Source organism: Dryas octopetala, chromosome 7 (assembly GCF_963921425.1).
Source record: "Dryas octopetala chromosome 7, drDryOcto1.1, whole genome shotgun sequence".
NCBI classification, from domain to species: Eukaryota; Viridiplantae; Streptophyta; class Magnoliopsida; order Rosales; family Rosaceae; genus Dryas; species Dryas octopetala.
Window position 1 is genome coordinate 7,678,516 of NC_141372.1, and position 20,788 is coordinate 7,699,303.

The window sequence follows — 20,788 nt, forward strand, 5'->3', positions numbered from 1 at the left end:
ACCATGGTCTTCCCTTGTTCATCCGACCACCATGCGCGGCTAATCGACGTCGTGAAGCTCCGCGGCGGTGGGGAGGGGTGGCCGGCCAAAATTGGAGAAATGGTTTTTTTTTTTTTAATGCAGAGGCAAAATGGGCACAAAGGGGTAAAAATTTAAGTGGGGTGGTCAACTTAGTGGATTAGGGTGGTGTGCATAGCCCTCCCCCCCCCCCCCCCCCGACATGGAAATCTATAGGATGTGAAAGCTGTTGGTAGTTGGAACCAGAAAGTGGGTCCCGGTGGCCACAAAAAAAAGAAAAAGAAAGTAGGTCCCCACGTGTCACAACCTAATTTGCACTCAGAAGGATCCACTCTCTTGCCTCTATTGCTAAAATGAAAGTGGGTCTGATTTGGGTGTGATTTTTTAATTTGGGACTTCAGAGCTCGAAGTATAACCCCACGCCGCCTTCTGAGGCATCGTTTTTGTCCCGCATTCAAAGCCCTCCAAATCAAATCATTCATCTTTCACTCATAACCACCGGAATCTAATATATTCATCAACTAACAGTTTATATTGAGTTTTCTTTTTGTTGGAGATGAAATCCCAGTACGTACATGAGCAAGTAATTGCTTTTAGGCATTGTTGTAGCCAAAGCATACCAGAATCCATCTGCGTATTGTAGATATTTCCGTTTCCTTGGTTTGAAACTATGAATGAGAAAAATTAAAAACAAGGAAAAAACCGGCCAGAGTTTGAGGAGGTGTCGTCGGCGTTGGGGGGAGAGGCCGCCGGAGAGATGACTGGTGGAAGGGGGAGTGGGGTTCTGCAATCGGGTTGGGGTGGAGCTGAGTTTGTCATTTATTCTGTATTTTAAATTATTTTTTCTCTTATTAATTTTAAATAATTAACCATGGTTAACTGCAATTACTCCACATAACAGATGGCAACTATATAGATAGGTAGTAATGCTCAACATTAAATTAAGGTGGTGAGCACATTTATTCTCTTTAATTTCCATTATATATTGGAAAATATAGATTTAGCATATATAGCAAATGCTAAATATAGCTATGTTATTGTACATGCTCTTATCATGTTAATCATGTTAATATATAAAATGCAGCTATATTTTGTTACTTATCATTTTCCATTTTTACTTAGTGGAAAAGAAGCTACACTGTCTTTGAAGTTCAATGATTGTCTAATACGCTTATTAATAAGATTTTCATTTAAGTACATAGTCACAAACAATTTTGCTGTATAACCATTGTATGAGATTAGACATTATTTAGACCCAAAAAAAAAAAACAACCATTGTATGAGAATGACCCATTTTTTATCTAGGATCTTCAACAAATTCACAACTCGGCTGTTAGGATATAGATTTTTGAGTATCAAATAAAAATGTAATTGTATGTCAAACTTCATATAAGATAGAGCCAAAAATTTTAACAATAGGATACTCTAGACAATCCACGCTTTTTTGGGCAACAATTCAAGCTATTTTTATCTTGTTACAAGGTCCTACTTCTGCACTTCCTTCTTTATTTTTCTAAACTTCTTACATGAATTAATTTATTAATTATTTATATATACTAAGTTACTCACAAATTATATGCATGATATATACTGTTCATACATTACCACATATATATATATTTTCCTATATGGATTTATTTGGTCCATTTGGCATTTGATGAACTGCCGTGAAAAGGGAGATGAAGAGAGGCTACGGATTGGTCCGATTGGACCCTCTATCTCACGTGGCACACCCACACTCTATCTCACGTGCCTCTCCTTTGACCCTCTTTCAGAGGATAGTCTTGCAGGGTCAGCAGAGGATTTGCTATTGGTCCATCAGGATTATACGTGGCATGCTATTATTGCCTACCTGAGTAGTACTAGTGTACTACTACTGCTAATAAGAAAATACTTTGTTAGAATTTCATTCACGCTTGCTTGGAGTCGTTGGAGAAGGAGGAACGAAACCCTCTCTGCTTCTGAGCTTCTGAGGTAATTAGGTGTTATTTTCTTGAAAATTTTCATGGAATCTAAGCTTATCATGACAATGTATGTATGTTAAGTTCATATCTCATTCGTCACTTTCAGTAATCAAGATTTGTAGTAGCATTTGCTTCCGTTAGCTTGTTTTGGGGGGAAAACTTGATCCGAGCTTTGATTCAAACCCTGTTTATGCACATTTGTTTCCCATTTTCTCCTTGCAGTGGTCTAGATTCTAGGTTCTTGTTGCTTCTCACACTTTTGTTTTGGGGGTATTTGGTTGTGAAAACTTGCAGTAATCACTGGGGGTGTTTGGTGTTTCTTGTCACTTTCAGTAATCAAGATTCTAGGCTCTTGTGAAGTTTACTTCCACTAAAACTCACACTTGCTTGTTTTGGGGGTGTTTAGTTGTGAAATTTTCTGGTTCTAGGTGTTTGGTCATGGTTTTGCTTGCGGGTCCTGCTTCCACCGTCCAAATGTAATTGTTCATCAAATACCAGATATTTAGTTTAAAGACAGGTTTTCTTCATCTAATATATATGAAGTGCTGTGAAATGAAATACACTAATTGAATTTGTAATGCACTAATTTATTATTAAACATATAAGAGAGGAGTTTGTGGTTTTGTATAATTTAATTGTGTGGACGTATAGCTAGTTCAACTAGTCTAGCAAGTCTAGAAAGGAATTTGTTAACTGACCTGGTTAATTTTACCAAGGTCTTTGGACTTTGGAGAGCTTTAAGAGGTAAAGGGATTAAACCCTTCTACTCTTTTTCAAAATTGCAGAGGTAATGGTGTAGGCTCTCCGTACACTATACAACACAGTAGATAAAACCCAAAAGATCTCCCAAGAACACCTTTCTTTTACCTCTTGCGTGAGCCTCCATCTCTTTTATTTACCTTTTTTTTTTGGTTGTCATTTCATTGATTACATGCTGACCCTCTTTTCCTTGTGCAGGTTTAACAACAACAAGCGTTCCCTTTTCTTCTGCCTTCTCACTTGGGCCTCCAAGGTGAGGGGTCAAAACTCTTCCACTTATATTTTTGGTTTAGCCTTCTTTGCTTTATTTCCCTTTCACTCTATCGTCTATGCTAATATTTAAAGATCTATTATACATGCATTTAGAAAAAGATTTCTGTTTATACTTTAAAGTATATGTACACCTCTCACCATATTCTCTGAAGCATTTTTATGAACCACTGTATTCTTTAGTCTATTTCTTAACTTTTGCAATTAAGTTGAACTCTTTCAACATTTGTTGAATTGGTTTCAAATTTTCAATCAAGTTGGTGATCACATTCTATAACCTACAATATTCTAAACCTCTCATTTTATATAAGGAGAATTGTCACCTCATCTACTAGATAACACATCTAATCATATATATTGCATAAGATCCAATGTATAGTTACATTCATTTATAAGATGATGATTCAGTATTCAACCATAGTATAATGCAGTACACAAGCGCATAGCACTTGGTACCAATTACACTAGCTATATACAATATACAATCAAAATTGAAAAGGGAGGCAAGCAAATTACTTTTTTGGTAAAACAATGGGCTCTCCTTACACTGTACAACACATTAGGTTAAAACCCAAAAGAGGGGTGGTTTAGCTGATTGAATTCTGTGACTTTTCATGCAGAAATGGAGGGCATTGTAGGAGGTGCCTTTGCTAGTCAGGTTTTTGCTACCTTTTATGATAGAGTTAAAGCTTCAATTAATAACCAAAGAGAGCTGAAGTCTATGTTAGGAAATCTGAAGAGTAAACTGAGAGTATTAGAACCTTATATGCAAGATGAATTATTAAAGGAATTAGGTTTCGGTGAGGCCGAAAAGAGAAAGCTAGAAGATCAGATTGGTGTGGGGACCAGGATACTTGAAGTACTTGATGAGGAATCAGTTATGGGCTTTATTGCTGAATGTATTTGTTGCTACTCAAGAAACTATAGGAATGATGTTAGAGACCTAGAACAATACTTTGAAGAATTATTTGATAGATTAAAGTTGATGGAAACGAAAAATGCTAGGAAAGTAGTGAGTAATTGTGAGAGAATGGCAGATTCAATTAACAGACTAGTGAAGGTAAAAGTTAAAAAAGCACGTTTGAGAGCGAAGACTGCTTCCAAGAATGGGGACTACCATACAGCTGTTAGAGCTTACACAGAGGTGCGTACTAGTAGTTTATAATCAAGCTAACATTTGAATAATTGGTTTGCTCATGAATTTGTGTGTTTTGCCTTGTAGGCACTTGATTTGGTGCCGAAGTATAATGTTTTGCTGCTTAACAAACGAAGCAAATGTTGGATGCGTCTTGGTGACGCTCGAAGGGCTTTGCAAGATGCAATGGGTTGCATGGGCACCAATGAAAGTTGGAAAAAGGGATATTACCGTGCAGGTTTGGCATGGATGCAGATGGAGAATTTTCAACTCGCAGTTCATTACTTTCAGAAAGGTGTGGTGATTTCCAATGGCACGGATGAGAAGCTTTTAGAGGCACTTGAGCACGCTAAAATTGAGCATGCTAAAATCAACCAAAGAGCTATTGGTGCTGGTGCTGGTGCTGGTGCTGATGATGATGCTGCTGCTGCTGCTGGTGGTGCTGATGATGATGCTGCTGCTGCTGCTGATGATGATGATGATGCTGCTGTTGCTGCTGCTGATGATGATGCTGCTGGTGGTGGTGGTGCTGATGATGATGATGCTGCTGCTGCTGGTGCTGGTGGTGCTGATGTTGATGATGATGATGCTGCTGCTGCTGCTGCTGGTGGCGGCGGAACTTCTGCTGCTGCTGCTGCTGCTGCTGGTGGCGGCGGAACTTCTGCTGCTGCTGCTGCTGCTGCTGCTGATGATGATGATGATGATGATGATGATGATGATGATGCTGGTGGTGGTGCTGATGATGATGCTGCTGCTGCTGCTGCTGATGATGATGATGATGATGCTGCTGCTGCTGGTGGCGGCAGCGGAACTTCAACCAGCGGCAGCGGAACTTCTGTTGAGTATTGAATTTGATTTTGTTTACATCATTAGAGAGGAGAAAAAGAATTTGGATTGAGTACTGAATTCCTTCTTCATTCCAACTTTTATTTTGGAATCACTAGATTTTGGTAATTTGCTGCAAATTTTAGAGCATGCTTACAAACAGTATTCCAGGTTTGACTGGCAGTCTAATAGAACCTTTTATGGGACAGGCATATCAAAGTTAATTGAAAGTCAACATCGATGTATACGCTTTCATAATATCTAAAAGCATTCAATGTCACTATGAATCTTTCAGTTCTCAGCTTTATAGCTTCTTGGCGTTCAACAAATCACATACTGAGTGAATTTGACATGAAGTGAAAAGTCATATTTTTATACTCAAATGGACGATACTTTAACTATCGCAATGCACCATATGTCATCATGTATATTTTATTTAATTTACACTTTAATTTTATTTTTGTCTCCACATTTCCTAAGGAAATTAATGACATTCACATAGGCATATATATTGGATCTAATTACATCCAAGGGTCCATATTGCAAGAAGCATATCTACCAATATGCTATACAAATACAAACAGCTGCTAGCTCAAGGCCTCACATCCTTGCACCTGATCAAAATTCAAATCAAACACATAATAAACACTACAAATTTTGTAGTGGTGGTAAATCCAGCTGAAATCAACTGAGGAAATGGCAATGAAGAAGAAGCCAACTGATAAACAAGTGGTGGAGGTGGACAACAAGACATGCACAACAACAACAACAACAACAACAACAACACCAACACCAACAACATGGTCTCAAAAATCGAAGAAGATTGCAAGTGTGATTCCAGCAAGGAAGCGAATGGGGTTTGATTCTGTATTCCAATCTATAGCCTCTTTTCTCCCTAATTCAATCATCATCATGAATCAAGGCAGACGTTGTTAATTACTAGAAGTAGAAGGTGGGCACTTATTAGTGCTCGTTGGATAGACAAACTGTAAAGGAAGGTTTCAGACAAGGAAGTGTCAAACTGTCAGTTAAAGACATAAGGTCAAGCACAAACATACTCTAACTAGGTTCTAGCTGCCACATATGTGACCTATATCAGCTTATAAACTAGTACTGTAAAATTCTCTCTTCGAGCAGTTGGGTAAATATTGAGCAACAAATAATAATCATTACCATAGAGAAAAAATAGTACTCATAGGAATTAACACAATTTAAATGTGTCTCAATACTTTCAAAATTGTCTTCCTCAAAATACTTTAAAAAAAAAAAAACACGGTTGTGGTTGCTAGGGATGGATCAATGACATCCTTGGTTACTGAAACAACGATTGGCAAATAGCTACCAAATACACCTCAATCCATGAACCCAGGAAGTTGAAAGGATAAAAAATAAAAAAAATCAAAACCAAGGGTTGGGGAACAAACTCATTAACCCAGAAAAATCAAAACAAAAAATGAAACAAATAAACAAACAAAATTGCCTAACGGTGAGATGAAAATTTGAACAAACTCAATCCATGGACCACAATTTATCATTCTCATCCATCACACCAATATTTTCTCAGACTCAGCTTAAAAGAAAATTTGAACATCATCAAATACAATCCAAATAAATTAAAACTTCATCGACATATATAAGAATTAATCTAATATATAACTTAAAACCTGTACATTCTAGGTACCATTGACATATATAAGAATTTATCTAATATATATTTCTAGGTGCCATTGATATCACAATATATGATCGAATGAATCCCAAGTCAATTGGAGGTTGCTAACCAGGAAATTAAGGCATGGACTCAATTAACCACAAAAATTTAAGCCTTGCGAAACCAAATATGTCTACCAACATGAGTGCACAGAAGGGAAGACCTTTGTCATATCCTGACGCCAAGAGAAAGCATTATCTGGAATCTCCGACCACAACAAAAAAGCACCATCAGAGCTCTTTGTAGCCATCTTGAACCTTTTTGCACGAATATTGACCATGACAATATGCCCATCCATATCTAGATACACGATTTCCTCATTATTCGGCTCCAAAGCTAGCATCCTAATAGCCCACCTGTGGCTCTTCACCCATTCAGCAATCAATAGATTTTCCAAAATCATTTGGCCCATAGAAAACTTGTCTATCAAACACCATTTGAATTTGCCTCCATCAACCCTATCTTCTTCTTTCAACTCCCAAACATATAGAGTAGCAGGCCTAGGTGCACACGCAGGTCTCGGTGTCAAATGGCACAAACGCAGACGCCCTTCATAGATACCTAGACAGTCATTTCCAATGTTTTTTGCATGCTTATCAAATTCAATGAAATGACACTCACCAATAAATTTACCATTACTACTGGTACGAATACTAGTGTCATTGTTGTTTTTGAACAGATTTAACGCAATAAGCAAGCCTTTAGAACCCGTCCAATACAACATTCCATTGTAAGCAAAGCCTGCGGAAGTACTGAAAACATAAGTACGTCTAATGTCTCGTGGGCAAGATACAAGTGACATTTCCCAATGACCAGTCTCAGAAGAGAAGATCTCCACTTTCAATTGGAAGGAATTGTCCTTGTATTTGAAGTAAGTGTCCATAAATGGAGGAATTCTCACAACCTTCCACCTATGCTTAGAATTAAGCATGAAACTACTGCTAGTGGTAGTAGTACTGCGGTTGGGGTCGCAGATGAATCCCACTAATACATGCCCGAATCCAAAGGCATAAGAGGCATAACAGGGGTGAGGAAGAGCAACCCACTGCTTGGTGTATGGATTGCATACGTAGTAATCACATTGATTATGGAAGCCTGGGGAGCACAAAACTAGGTCATTCTGCATTCCTAATACATAAGGCTCTTCATTCAAACAAAGGAAACTCAGAGAAAACCTGCGTGTTTTGAACTCCAGAAGTTCCTTGGACTCCACCATGGCAAAAATTTCCCTTTGGCCTTGGCCCTGGCCCTGAAATGAATCGGTCTTGGTTTGAGCAGAGAACATCAGAGTACCTCTTTGCTGACATTGATAGTGACGAACAAAATAAGAATCAGAGAGGAGAGTCAACCAACGGTTGGACACGCACTTGCATCGAGCTATGGATACACAAGGGAGTCGATGAAGGATTTCAACCAATAAAAAGTCAGGGAGATCATCAATAACCAATTTTGATGCATTGCTTTGTTTGCCTCCTTTTCTTCCTTTAGCGAACCAACCCAATAAGCAAGCCATTAGAATCCGGCCAATACAACTATCTGGGAATATGTGGAGAAGAAGCAGAGGGAATTTAAGATGAAGTATTGCATTATTATATAGTCCACAAGGAAAGAAATCAACTAGCTAGGAGCTGTAATACAACTAAAACAAAAAGATAAATCATAAAACTAAATCGGATCGAAATAGGAAATGGTAAGAATCAATATAATTAATGGATATGAAATTGGGTAAAGTAACTAAATTGGAGTTTTAGTTAGATTAGCAACTATTCTCCTCACACGATTAGCAACTCTAAATATTTCATGAGTTGTTGAAGCAACGAACACCCCTATTTCTACTGACAATCAAGGAATTTCTCATGTCTCAAAGTTCAAGAATTGGATCTCATGTCTCATGTCTTGCTTAATTCTGCCAAATATTTCTTGATTGACACTATCAACTCAACTGTCAGATTCATGCAATTTCTAATTTCAAAATTTAAGTTCAACTCATCAATATTATAAATATTACAGAAAAATAGGCAGATCGTATCAAATACAATCATAGATTAGTATAAATCGCAACCGAGAGAGCAGGGGAAGGGAAACATCATACCACAGATCAGATATAACAAAAAAAAAATCACAACAATCAAGAAAAAAATCAAATAATCACAAGTAAAACAAGCAAAGAACTGCACCAGCTAGAGTGAAAAAAAGAAAAAAAAAATCCTAAAACACCAAAAAATCGCAGGAGCATGAGAGAGAAAGATACCTGGAGTTGTTGGAGAGTTGAGAGCAGTTAGGTTGCTAGCCAGCTTTTTACGATGGCTGGATTTGGATATATCACGAAAAGAATATTGAATTTAATAATTATTAAGAAAGGGAATAGCAGGTAATTTAATTTATTAAAAAATTTGGAAAATCACAATATTTATTATTTAGTACCTGAAGGCTGAAGTAGAAAACTCTAGTAACTGCACTGAACTGAACTGACCGACCGAACAGAAGAGAACAAGACAGTTTGTTTTACTTATCCTTGTTCGCGCGTGTAACTCACGACCTCAAACTGGGCATCAACTTTCGTTTTCATCAAAGTCCTTTGAACTTTTACTTTTTGACATAACACCCTGAAAAAGAAGTTGACTCCACCCTCATGTATTTCTCTCCAAAATTATGGAAATTATTCCTTTGTAGCCTCCACTCTCAAGTCTCAACACAAGTTGGAGATATACCCTGCAATTCCAATTCCATTTCCATTTTGAATATGAGAAAAGGTTTGGCTGAAGCAGAAAAGATACCCAAATTGGAAAAAAGTTGAGCCTCCCTGCCTAAATGGAAAGGGACACAGGTAGACTTCAGACGCCCAAGTTCACCTGCTCAGACGTACCCGCTAATTCCTTCCTTACACAAATGCATTTGGTTGCCTTCCTTTTCAATTTTGTTTGTATATTGTATTATAGCTACTGTAATCTGTACCAAGTGCTATGCGCTTGTGTTCTCTATTATACTTTTCTTCTCTACTGTGTTATACAGTGTATAAAACATTTCCTTTTTGAGGCTTTTTTTTTTTTTTTGGGTGTCTGTCCTGTATTATAAATTTATACAATCTAGAAATATTTGACTGAATCAAGCAAGACATGCATGAACTGTTCCATCAACTTCGAAATTCGTTGATTGTTAGTAGATATTGGCGTGTTAGCTATTCCATCAACTGATAAAATATTTGAAATAATATTCATTATTTGGTAATGAGAGGCATGCTAGAGCACAAATCTTGTGAGGCATGCTATACCCAATTTTATATTCATTATATTGATTCTTCCGGTTTCCTATTTCAATCCGATTTATTTTCATGATTTATCTTTTTATTTTAGTTGTATTAGGATTTAGGAGTCCTAGCTAGTTGTTTATTTCCTTGTGGGCTACTTATCCCACTATATCATAATGCAAAAATTTATCCTCAATTCTCTCTAGCTTAGTTTTTGGGAGCGCTATTCACTTTATAGAAGACTTTTTACACTTTTTAATTTGAAGATTGTAAAAAAACCCAGTTGTCACCCCAAAAGAAAAAACTCTCCTCTCCTCAACCTCTTTATGAGGGAGGTGTGGCCCATGTGCTCTCATAGACTGCTCCTTCTCTCGCCCCTTTCTCCTTTGTTTTTCTTTTCCTTCTTTTGTGTTTTTATTTTTGTCCTTTGGGATACTTTCCTCCCAATAAGTGATAGCGTTTCTATCTCTCTTTGTGAGAGTTTCTCCACCTCTCTTCATGAGAGTTTTTCCGATTTGGTTTGTTTTGTGTTTTAATGCTTTCAGGTTTTCTCTAGCGCTCATCACAAGGTATTAAGAAGTCACTATTTTCGCCTGTACCGGTCATGTTTCCACCGATTACTACTACCTGATCCGCCACTTTGTGCTACTGTCAGCCTCGACTTAGAGATGTTAGTAAGATCGTGAACCCAAACGCGATTAGTTCACTATTCCTACGGTGCCTCTCTGGCTCTGTTTGGTGGCTATAGTATCTGTTCCATGCCGATATTATGAGATCTTGAAATTTTTGTGGGCTTTTATGCTCCACTTCTGTAGATTTTTGTTTTCTTGTAAGCCTTTGGGCTCATATTTTGTATTCTCTTTACCGTTTTGGCTGTTTTAATGCAATGATATGCTTTATCCTAAAAAAAAAAATTCTCTCTAGCTTATACCCAATGGTAAAGTGCACATACAAACAAGTCAAGCACTCTTGGCCAAAAAAAAAAAAACAAGTCAAGCACGCACTGCATAGTTGATACTCATTTACTAATCTCATACGTACCATCCATTTATTGATTTGAAATTACACAAATAATTGACATGCTCTTTTCTCTCAAAGCAGTGCCATTTATTTGGGGTACATCACTTACCCCAAATAAGAGACATGCAATAAGCAATGCTAGACTTGAGTTGAATAGTTAACTTGATACTTGATAGTTTTTTTATATATCCAAAAATATAACTGCTGAACAAACATTCAACACCATATATAGAAACCTTGTTTGGCCTAACCAGTTTAACTTTCACTGAAACAATGTTCAATCCCTTAAAATGGGTAGGAAAATTAGAAAAAGAGTACAAAATTGTGCACGTACATGACATGAATTTAATTTCCAGTTTATGAATTCCTCACGCAAGTGTAGGAGACGACCCTATATATATGTCATGTCCCATAACACTATTTGTGGTGGTACATACCATTGTGACACGACAAGACGTTCAGGTAGGAACAGTGGTTAGTGGACTGTAAATCCCCAATATCTCTGGAGATCGAAGGAACATATATGCTCTTGTGTTTGGCTTGAGTTGATAAAACTAATCCACAACATCAGCAACAACATTAAGGGCAATTTTCTAGACTCTGGTGTGGTGCGACTGCGTATCTTTGCCCTTTCATTCAATCACTACACAAGTGACAAGACAAAAGGTTAACCGATCGAGAACGGAATGACCGAACAACCGCAACCGAACCGCAAAAATCCCGTCCAACGCTTGTCCGAGAGGAGGAAGAGAGGAACAGTTTGGCAATTGTTTACTTAGTGGAAATAAATAAGTACGTAACGACGTAGACACATTTATGAACAGTACTACCAAATCGTGCAGTTGGGATCTTAAAAAGTAATAATTAATACGTCTAATGGTTTCAGCATATTAGTTTCAAGTTTCAACTATCTGTAAAATAATATTTTATTCTAACCTTCTAGAACATCAAATTTATCGATTTTTAATCATTGAAGAACCAGTGAGTTAGAGAGAGTTGGAGAATTACAAAGAATATTTGTGACGTACAATAAAAATAAAGTAAAGGTAATTAATCAGTTTTTTCTCTTTGGCTCGGGTATGTGGGTATTCGGGTAACCGGGTATGCGGGTGGAGACCCCGATCGGACTTATCATCAATGATGCATTGCCAACATGGAATCATGGCTTGGGGTGTGGGAGTATCTGCTTGCATTTCTTGGCATTTGGTATAGTGGGTTTTGAAAGGCAGGGGTGGGCGATGTCGGGTTCGGGTTGACCCGGTTGGGCGGCGGAAGGTGGAGGAAGGCGGTGAGGACAGAGAACAGAGGCAACGAACTTCACTATGGACTCGTAAACCATCGTCTTCACCAACTTCCTCTTCGCCGGGAACAGACTACCTTTCTTGGGCTTGAACCAGGTCTCCATCTTGGGCCTCTGTGCCGCGACCACTTTTGTCTCAGCCACCAGCTGTGGCGGGCCTGGCGTAGGCTCTGTCCCGCCCCATGAAAGCTCGCCACCTTGGTTATGCTGCTGCTTCGCCACCATCTCTCTTCTCACTATTGTTTTTGGTTACACCACCGCTTCTTGCTCTTGGTTTCTCACCTGCGGGTCATTTTTGTAATAAGCGGATCTCAACTCTCAATCACAGCCTTGAGAGGAAATTACTTCGTAGGAAAGCATCGCAATGGACCAATAAGCCTGCGGACACCTGTGCGTTTCCGACTTACAAGTTGCAGGGCTACAATTACCCAAATACCCATGTTTTTGGGGACACCTGGCATTCTCTTGACAATATTCCTAGCGGAACAGATTGCGAAAGGCGCCGTCCGAGTCGTCTCTGACTCCAACCATGAACTCTCATCACATAAACACCCCATGTTATCGATTAATGAATTGAGGAAAATGAATACTTTGTCAATATCCATCCAATAGTTGAAAATGTGTATATATATATTACGGTGTTTGCAATTTGCATGATAAATTTTCCACTAAAATGTTATTTGTGGAGGAGTAATACAAATGTTTTTAAAATGATTATATATAATTTTAAAAAAGATTGAAAAAAGTCTTATGAACGTTTCAAGTGTCTTTTTGTCTTGTTTTCAAATGACACTGTCTTTCTCTTATTCTTTTTCCTTCACTTTGTTGTGTGAATAGCTTTCCCCTTCCTTTCATTGTCTTATTTATTTTCCTAATTTACTGAAGAGTAAAGTGGAAACTGTTAGAAAAAAATGTTTTTGAGGGTAAATGATCAGGGGTACATGCATTTACAATTTACCAAAAAGGAATTCCAAAACTAATAGAGAGAGACATCCATTCAAAATTCACAAAATTTTAAAATTAACAGAACACTGTCAACTCCATTCTTATTTCTGGTTGGAGGAATATATCTTCCTTCAATTTTCTTTCACATTGCTTTTTTTTTTTTTTTGGTCTTTTCCTTCAATTTATAAATTAATTTTTATTTATTTAGAATTAAAAGATTAAAAAGAACATACCCTTTGTGAGAGAAGATATATTGACTCCAACTAGAAATTGAGGCAAGTATATATTGTTTTTATTTTGTTTCAACTTTGTGGGAGATAAAATTTTGTCTAAAACTTCTAGAAGTACGTACATCAAATTAGTTTAACCATTTTTATTCCTTAATTTAAATCGGAAATACTCTTTTGGACCATGGAAGCTTCTTCGACATTTCCAATGAAGCTAAATTAGCATGAAAGGCAATACGTACGTGCAAGTTTAATTAAATACGTGTTATTAATGTAGAGATATATGAATGGATGGATGTACGTACTCTGTAGCACTCATCAACTCAAGGATATATGATGATGATGATCAATTACTCATGCAGTCATGCGATGATGATGATGATGATGGTGTCGTTATTGGCACGTACGTCCGAATCATGGTACTTGCAATTTTCAAACCAAGTTGGTCAAGGGAGTGGAGGCATCAGACATGTACATATAGAACAAAAGTTGACAAAGCAATTAATAATGGTCATGTTAATCTACATCATTATGATTGATGATGCAAACCATGATGCAATTATACACATTAAAGTTTAGTCAATAATATATACATGGGTAAAAACTTTATATGAATTAAATTAGAGGGAAAAAAAAAAAAAAAGAGGAAAAGAATTGAAAGTTTCTTGGACAATTTTAGTTTCTGTAGGCTTGGGTGGTGACTGCCACCGACTCGCCAACCTGGACACATCTTTTTCACTCCTTAATAAGACAAGTTAGGGAAGGGATTTGTGGTTGGTAAGCTTGATGCATGAAAATATATGATTAATTTATAAGTTTTTTCTCTCATTATAATTCCTAGCTAGATATATAGTGATTAGTGACTCATTTAGTCATTTTCGTTTGGGTTTGTGGGGTTTAATTTGACCAACAACTTTTTTGGATATGATCGGCTATGGAACATGAATCATATATCATAAATATGGTCTCATTCCACTTCTAAACATGTTAAATCTAATTAATTAATTAATTAGTGGGGTAATTATCTATCTCCCAACTTGTAAATTAGTTACTAGAAATTGAGATATTGTAAATGAAGAAAAAAACTCAACACTGCTTGATAAATCATTAAAACTAAAAGCAGTAATTAAGAAATACATATTTATAGATCCTGATGAAAATTAGCCCAATTACAAAAACAAACAAACAAGCAAGAAAGTGTATGTGGGGGTACTGGGTTTCCGGGTATATGGGTATGTGGGTATGTTGGTATCCGGGTATGTGGGCATGTGGGTAGAGGACCGGTCGGACTTAACAAAAATGATACATTGCCAACTTGGAATCATGGTGTGGTGGGGAGTGGGAAAATCTGCTTGCAATTCTTGGCATTTGGAATTGTGGGTTGTGAAAGGCAGGAGATATGGTCCGTGTTGGGTTCGGGTTGACCCGGATGGGTGGCTCCGGCAGAGGAGGGCGGAGGAAGGCGACGAGGACAGAAAAGAGAGGCAACAAACTTCACCATGGACTCGTATACCATCGTCTTCACCAACTTCCTCTTTGCCGGAAACACACTACCCTTCTTGGGCTTGGGCCTCTGGGGCGTGGCCACTGTTTCGGCCCAGAAGAGTTCGCCACCTGGGTTCTGCGGCTTTGCCACCATCTCCGCCTCTTACTATTTTTCAGGTAAAATTTCTGCCTCTTACGTACTCCTGGATCTCACCAGTCACCGCTGGGTCTCTTTTTATAAAGATCAGTCCCAGCGATACGACTGCGTTTTTGCAAATTTGAAAGAATAGGTACCCAATCACAGCCTTCAGAGGCAAACCCAATGGCACGTGTCCCATTTGACTTTAACTATGGGTTTTAACTGTCTGTTAATCTTGTTTTCCAGTAATTCCTTGTCTTTCACTTTGTTGGGTAATTGTGGCCTATTTTGACTCTACTTGACCCAACCATTAATGAAGTTATCTATCTTGAAGTTTGAAATTGAGGTTCCAATTTGACTTCTCAAATCATAGGTACGCACAAAGTTGACTTCTCTAATTTGACTTCTCAAATGATATCTATCTTGAAGTTTGAAATTGTGGCCTATTTTGTACGCACAAAGTTGTCTTTATTAGTCCATTATACCCAATAAATAAAGAAATTCATTATTAAAAATTTATGTGCTAAAGTAATCCGTAAAACTGTATTGATCACATTATTATATTTGGCTTGTAGAATTTCCATCACTTTATTCATTTAAGACAAGAGACATGCCACTGAAATTGTCAAAAATGGTCAATATATATATTTACATAGCTTTCTGTCCAAAACTTTAAAGCTTGCATGATGCATCCTATCTTGCAAAACTACTCTTTGGGCCAATTGCTGTCCCCTTGTGGCATTGTCCTATTAATTTATTTTCTTGTGGCACAAGTAGAATTAGCTAACCGGGATCAAATTCTCCAAAGCAACCTCCAACATCACAGTGGCAAATTAATGCTAAGGCGTTGCGGCTCAGTCCCGGTCGTCCTTGACTTGAACCGTGAGACTGCCAATTATACAAACACTCTATATCATACATGCAAATTTAACGGTACAAAACCATATTTTAATGAGAAAAAAGTGAAATATCATGTTAACATTCAATAATTAAAATTGTGTGTGTTTCCCAGTGTTAGCATGGTAGATTTTCCGCTAGAATGTTATTTGTGGAGGAGTAATAGAAATTTTTTTAAAAATTTTAAAAGATTGAAAAAAGTGGTGTAATGGTGTGAACGTTTCAAGTGTCTATTCGACTTGTTTTCCAGGGACACTGCCTTTTTCTTATTCTTTTCCTTCACTTTGTTGTGTGACCCTGGCCTTTTTTGACCCTAGCTAGCTAGTTGACCAACCAATAAATGAAGATATCTGTCATGAAACTGGAAGCTTGAATCTTGAAATTCAGGTTCAAGATTGGTTGGGCATCTTGTACCGACAAATTTGTCTTTCTTTAACATAATCATATTTACTTACTAATCTTTCCGTTTGTTTATCATTTGATTTGCTAATCACATTAATTTAACTCCTTTATATTTCGCTTCTATAACTAATATCACCAACACTTTCCTCATTTAAGACAAGACATGCTACATTACCAATTTACCACATAAACTCTTAAAAAGGCCACATATATATCATTACCATCTAAAACTTTTAGTACCCTTTGGGAGCTTTCCCCTTCCTGTCATTGTCTTATTTATTTATTTAGTCTTCTTAGTTTACTTAAGAGTAAAGTGGAAATTGTTAGAAAAAGATGTTTTGTAATTGTACATGCATTTAGAATTTATCAAATTGGAGCACATGTAAACTAATAGAGAGAGGCATCCATTCAAAATTCAAGAAATTTTAAAATTAACAGATGCACCGTCAACTCCTTCCTTCTTTTTTTTTTTAGCCAACGTACAACTCCTTCCTTCTTAACTGCTCCAATCCAAAATTAACACAGATAGTGAGAGAGAGAATAATCCTAGAATGGTTTCAAATGTACGCATTAATGGTTTCAAAAAGGTATCTATCAAGGTTTAATTATTTAATATGACGGACAACATCCATGATATTATTTTGTTTCAACTTTCTGGGAGATGAATTTTGCCCTAACCTTCTAGAATGCATCATATTAATTTATCTATTTCTAATCCTTAATTTAAATCGGAATTACTCTTTTGGACCTTGGAAGTTTCTTCGACATTTCCAATAGATCGATGTTACTTGCATATATGGTATGGTACGTACTTGGTAGTACTCAACTCAATGATATGATGATGATGAATTAATTATGACGATGATGATGATGATGAAGATGTTGCTGGCACGACATCATGGTACTTCCAAACCCAATTGGTCAACGGAGTACGTGGAGACATCAGACATGTACATCTGAGCCCAAATATAGAACAAAAGAATAATGGGTCATGTTAATTTACATCATTATGATTTATGATGCAATACATGCATACAGGAAATTTTAGTTAATAATGAATACAGGGGACTTAATTAAAACATAAAATAATTTGTTTAAAAAAAAAAAGAGAGGAAAAAATTGAAAGTTTCTTGGACAATTTTAGGTTTTGTAGGCTTTGGGTCGGTGGCTGCCACGTACCGAGTCTGCCACCAAGTCACTCACCAGGACATGCGTCTTTTTTAAACCTTATAAGATAAGTCAAATTAATTTTTTTTTTTTTAACCAATATATCGTTACGTAGTGTAATTAATTCAACATGTAAAGATATTGTTGAATAATATATTTATCTCTCATAGAGTATAATATTAATAATATCTACACATATTATAATACATATATTTGTTACACACGATAAAATAAAACAAGAAATATATGTGGTTGGTAAGTTTTATGCATTAAAATATATGATTGATTTATATAAGCTTTTTTCTTAATTGTGTTTTATGCTAATTAATTTCTAGCTAGCTTGATAGTGACTCGTTATCGTTTGGGTTTGTGGGGTTTTTAATTTGACCAACTACTTTTTTGGGTATGATCGATCGGCTATGCAACAATGAATCATATATGGTCTCATTCATTCTTCTTCCATACATACATGATACATGTTAAATCTAATTAATTAATTAATGGGCTAATTATCTATCTCCCAACATGCAATGAGGCGCAGCAATTGACTGGACATTTAGAGGGGTGGGCGGTGGTCGGCTTGGGGCTCAACCCGCCACCGCCCCGCACAGCCATCGGTCGGAGCGGGCCAGCGTCCATCGGGTCGGCGGTCGGAGCGGTCGGGGATGGGTTAAGCCGACAAGGCTTCTCTTTCTCGTCGGAAAATATGGCAGCTGCTGCCACTCTCTCTCTCGCCGGAAAAATGGCAGCCACTGCCACACTCTCTCTCACCGGAAAAAATGGCAGCCCACTGCCACTCTCTCTCTCTGTCTCTCCGGAAAAAATGGCACTCCGGCCATTGTCTCTCGCCTGGGTCTCTGTCATTCTCTCTCTCGGGTCGGCTCGGGTGCCGACGGTCGGTGAAGGACTGAACCCGAACCTGAGCCGGCGTCTATCGGGTTGGGTCGGCTTTGGGTTTTTTGGTCGGCGGGTTGGTCGGAGCGTCGGCTCGGACGGGTTGATGCCCACCCAATTTTTAAGGGTAAAACACTATGTTAAGCCGCGAGCTGTAAATTGGTTACTTGAAATTGAGAGATTGTAAGTAAAGAAACTCAACGGTGCTTGATAAAAGCAGTAAAGAAACTCAACGGTGCTTGATAAAAGAAGTAAAGAAACACACATAATTATGGATTCTGATGAAAACCCATTACAAACAATAAAGCAAAAACAAACAAACAAGTGTATGTGGTATGCGGTATGTGGGTATCCGGGTATGTGGGTTTGTGGGTTTGTGGTTTGTGGGTGGAGGCAGTGAGGCACCGATCGGACTTGACAAAAATGATGCATATTGCCAACTTAATTGGAATTATGTTGTGGTGGGGAGTGGGAAAATCAGCTTGCATTTCTTTGCATTTGGTATTGTGGGTTGTGAAAGGCCGCGGATAGGGGCCGTGTTGGGTTCGGGTTGACCCGGATGGGTGGCTCCGGCAAAGGAAGGTGGAGGAAGGCGGTGAGGACAGAAAAGAGAGGCAACAAACTTCACTATGGACTCGTATACCATCGTCTTCACCAACTTCCTCTTCGCCGGAAACACACTACCCTTCTTGGGCTTGGGCCTCTGGGCCGCGACCACTTCTGTTTCAGCCCCGAAAACTTTTCCACCTGGGTTCTGCGGCTTCGCCACCATCTCCGCCTCTCACTCTTTTTCTGGTGAAACTTCTGCCTCTTACGTACTCTTGCTTCTCACCACCGGCTCTCTTTTATATAGGTTGGGGAAGGACTTTGAGTACCAGCCAGCCGAGGGCAAATTTGTAAATGTGAAAGAGCAGGCCAATCACAGCCTTCAGAGGAAAACTTGGGAGCAAAGCATCGAAAGAGGCCAATCAACCTTGTGACACGTGTCATGCCATTTGTATGCAACTGATCAAATCTTATATATATATATATATAGAGGGCCCTTCCAATAAGGGATCCCTCATTTAGTGTTAAATGAGGGATCACTTTGTGTGGCTCACACGGGTCGTTTTGTGTTAATCCGAACCGTCCATTTTTTACATCTTCATTGATAGATCATCCCTGCAAAAAATCAGCCAAATCGGAAATCGTTTACTCGTTCTTTTAAGTGGTCAAAGTTTAAAATAAATGGACGAACAACAAATTCCTCTATAAACACCTAAACTTTGACCGCTTAATCGAACGGGAAAACGATTTCCGATTTGGCTGATTTTTTGCAGAAATGATCTATCAATGAAGATGTAAAAAATGAACGGTTCGGATTAACACAAAACGACTCGTATGAGCCCCACAATGTGATCCCTCATTTAACACTAAATGAGGGATCCCTTATTGGAAGGGCCCTCTATATATATATATATAGAGGCTGTTTCCATTAGGGTATATCTCAACTTATTTATGTTGAGGTATACCTTATTAGGGCCTACACGAGTCGTTTTGTGTCGATCCGAACCTTTCATTTTTTACATCTCCATTGATAGATCATCTTTGCAAAAAATTAGTCAAATTGAAAATCATTTGTCTATCTAACTTTGATCAAATAAATGGACGAACCAAATATTTTCGATGAAATCGTTCATTTGTTTTATCAAAGTTAGATAAGCAAATGATTTCCGATTTGACTAATTTTTTGCAAGGATGATCTATCAATGAAGATGATCCTTGCGAACGGTTCGGATCGATACAAAACAACTCGTGTGGGCCCCAACAAGTTCATACGTCAACATAAATAAGTCGAGGTATTTATATTGAGGTATACCCTCTTGGGGCCCACACGAGTCGTTTTGTGTCAATCCGAACCGTTCATTTTTGACATCTCCATTGATAGATCATCATTGCAAAAAATTAGCCAAATCGGAAATCATTTGCCTATCTAACTTTGATCGAATAAATGGATGAACCAAATTTTTTCGATGAAACCGTCCATTTGTTTTATCAAAGTTAGATAGGTAAATGATTTCCGATTTGACTAAATTTTTTGCAAGGATGATCTATCAATGAAGATGATCCTTGCAAACGGTTCGGATTGCCACAAAACAACTCGTGTAGGCCCCAATAGGGTATACCTCAAGATAAATAAGTTGAGGTATATCTCAATAGAATGATCACTCGCTCACTATGGAGAGGGGAATTTCATGCTCACCTAACCACCCAGCAACGAATTTTAATTATCGGAACCGTTAATATTTTAGCGCATCATTCAAAGATTACCCTTGCAAAAAATCAGCCAAATTGAAAACTGTTTAGCCAGTATATTACTGTCAACATCATTTCAACCTTATCT

General features: G+C 37.8%; 1 protein-coding gene across 1 annotated transcript; it reads right to left on the bottom strand.

Moving 5' to 3' along the window:
- Positions 1-6,664: 6,664 nt before the first annotated feature.
- On the bottom strand, positions 6,665-9,215 carry LOC147279224 (putative F-box/kelch-repeat protein At4g22430). The gene is made up of 3 exons (XM_086252703.1): positions 9,107-9,215; positions 8,934-8,989; positions 6,665-8,218 (listed from the first exon to the last, which is right to left on the bottom strand). The coding sequence occupies exon 3, from the start codon at positions 8,193-8,195 to the stop codon at positions 6,816-6,818; it is 1,380 nt and encodes a 459-aa protein (XP_086108829.1). The 5' UTR covers positions 8,196-8,218; positions 8,934-8,989; positions 9,107-9,215; the 3' UTR covers positions 6,665-6,815.
- Positions 9,216-20,788: the final 11,573 nt, after the last annotated feature.

Excerpts from the sequence above, each read along its gene's own strand:
- LOC147279224 (XM_086252703.1), bottom strand. The coding sequence starts at position 8,195 with ATGGCTTGCTTATTGGGTTGGTTCGCTAAAGGAAGAAAAGGAGGCAAA.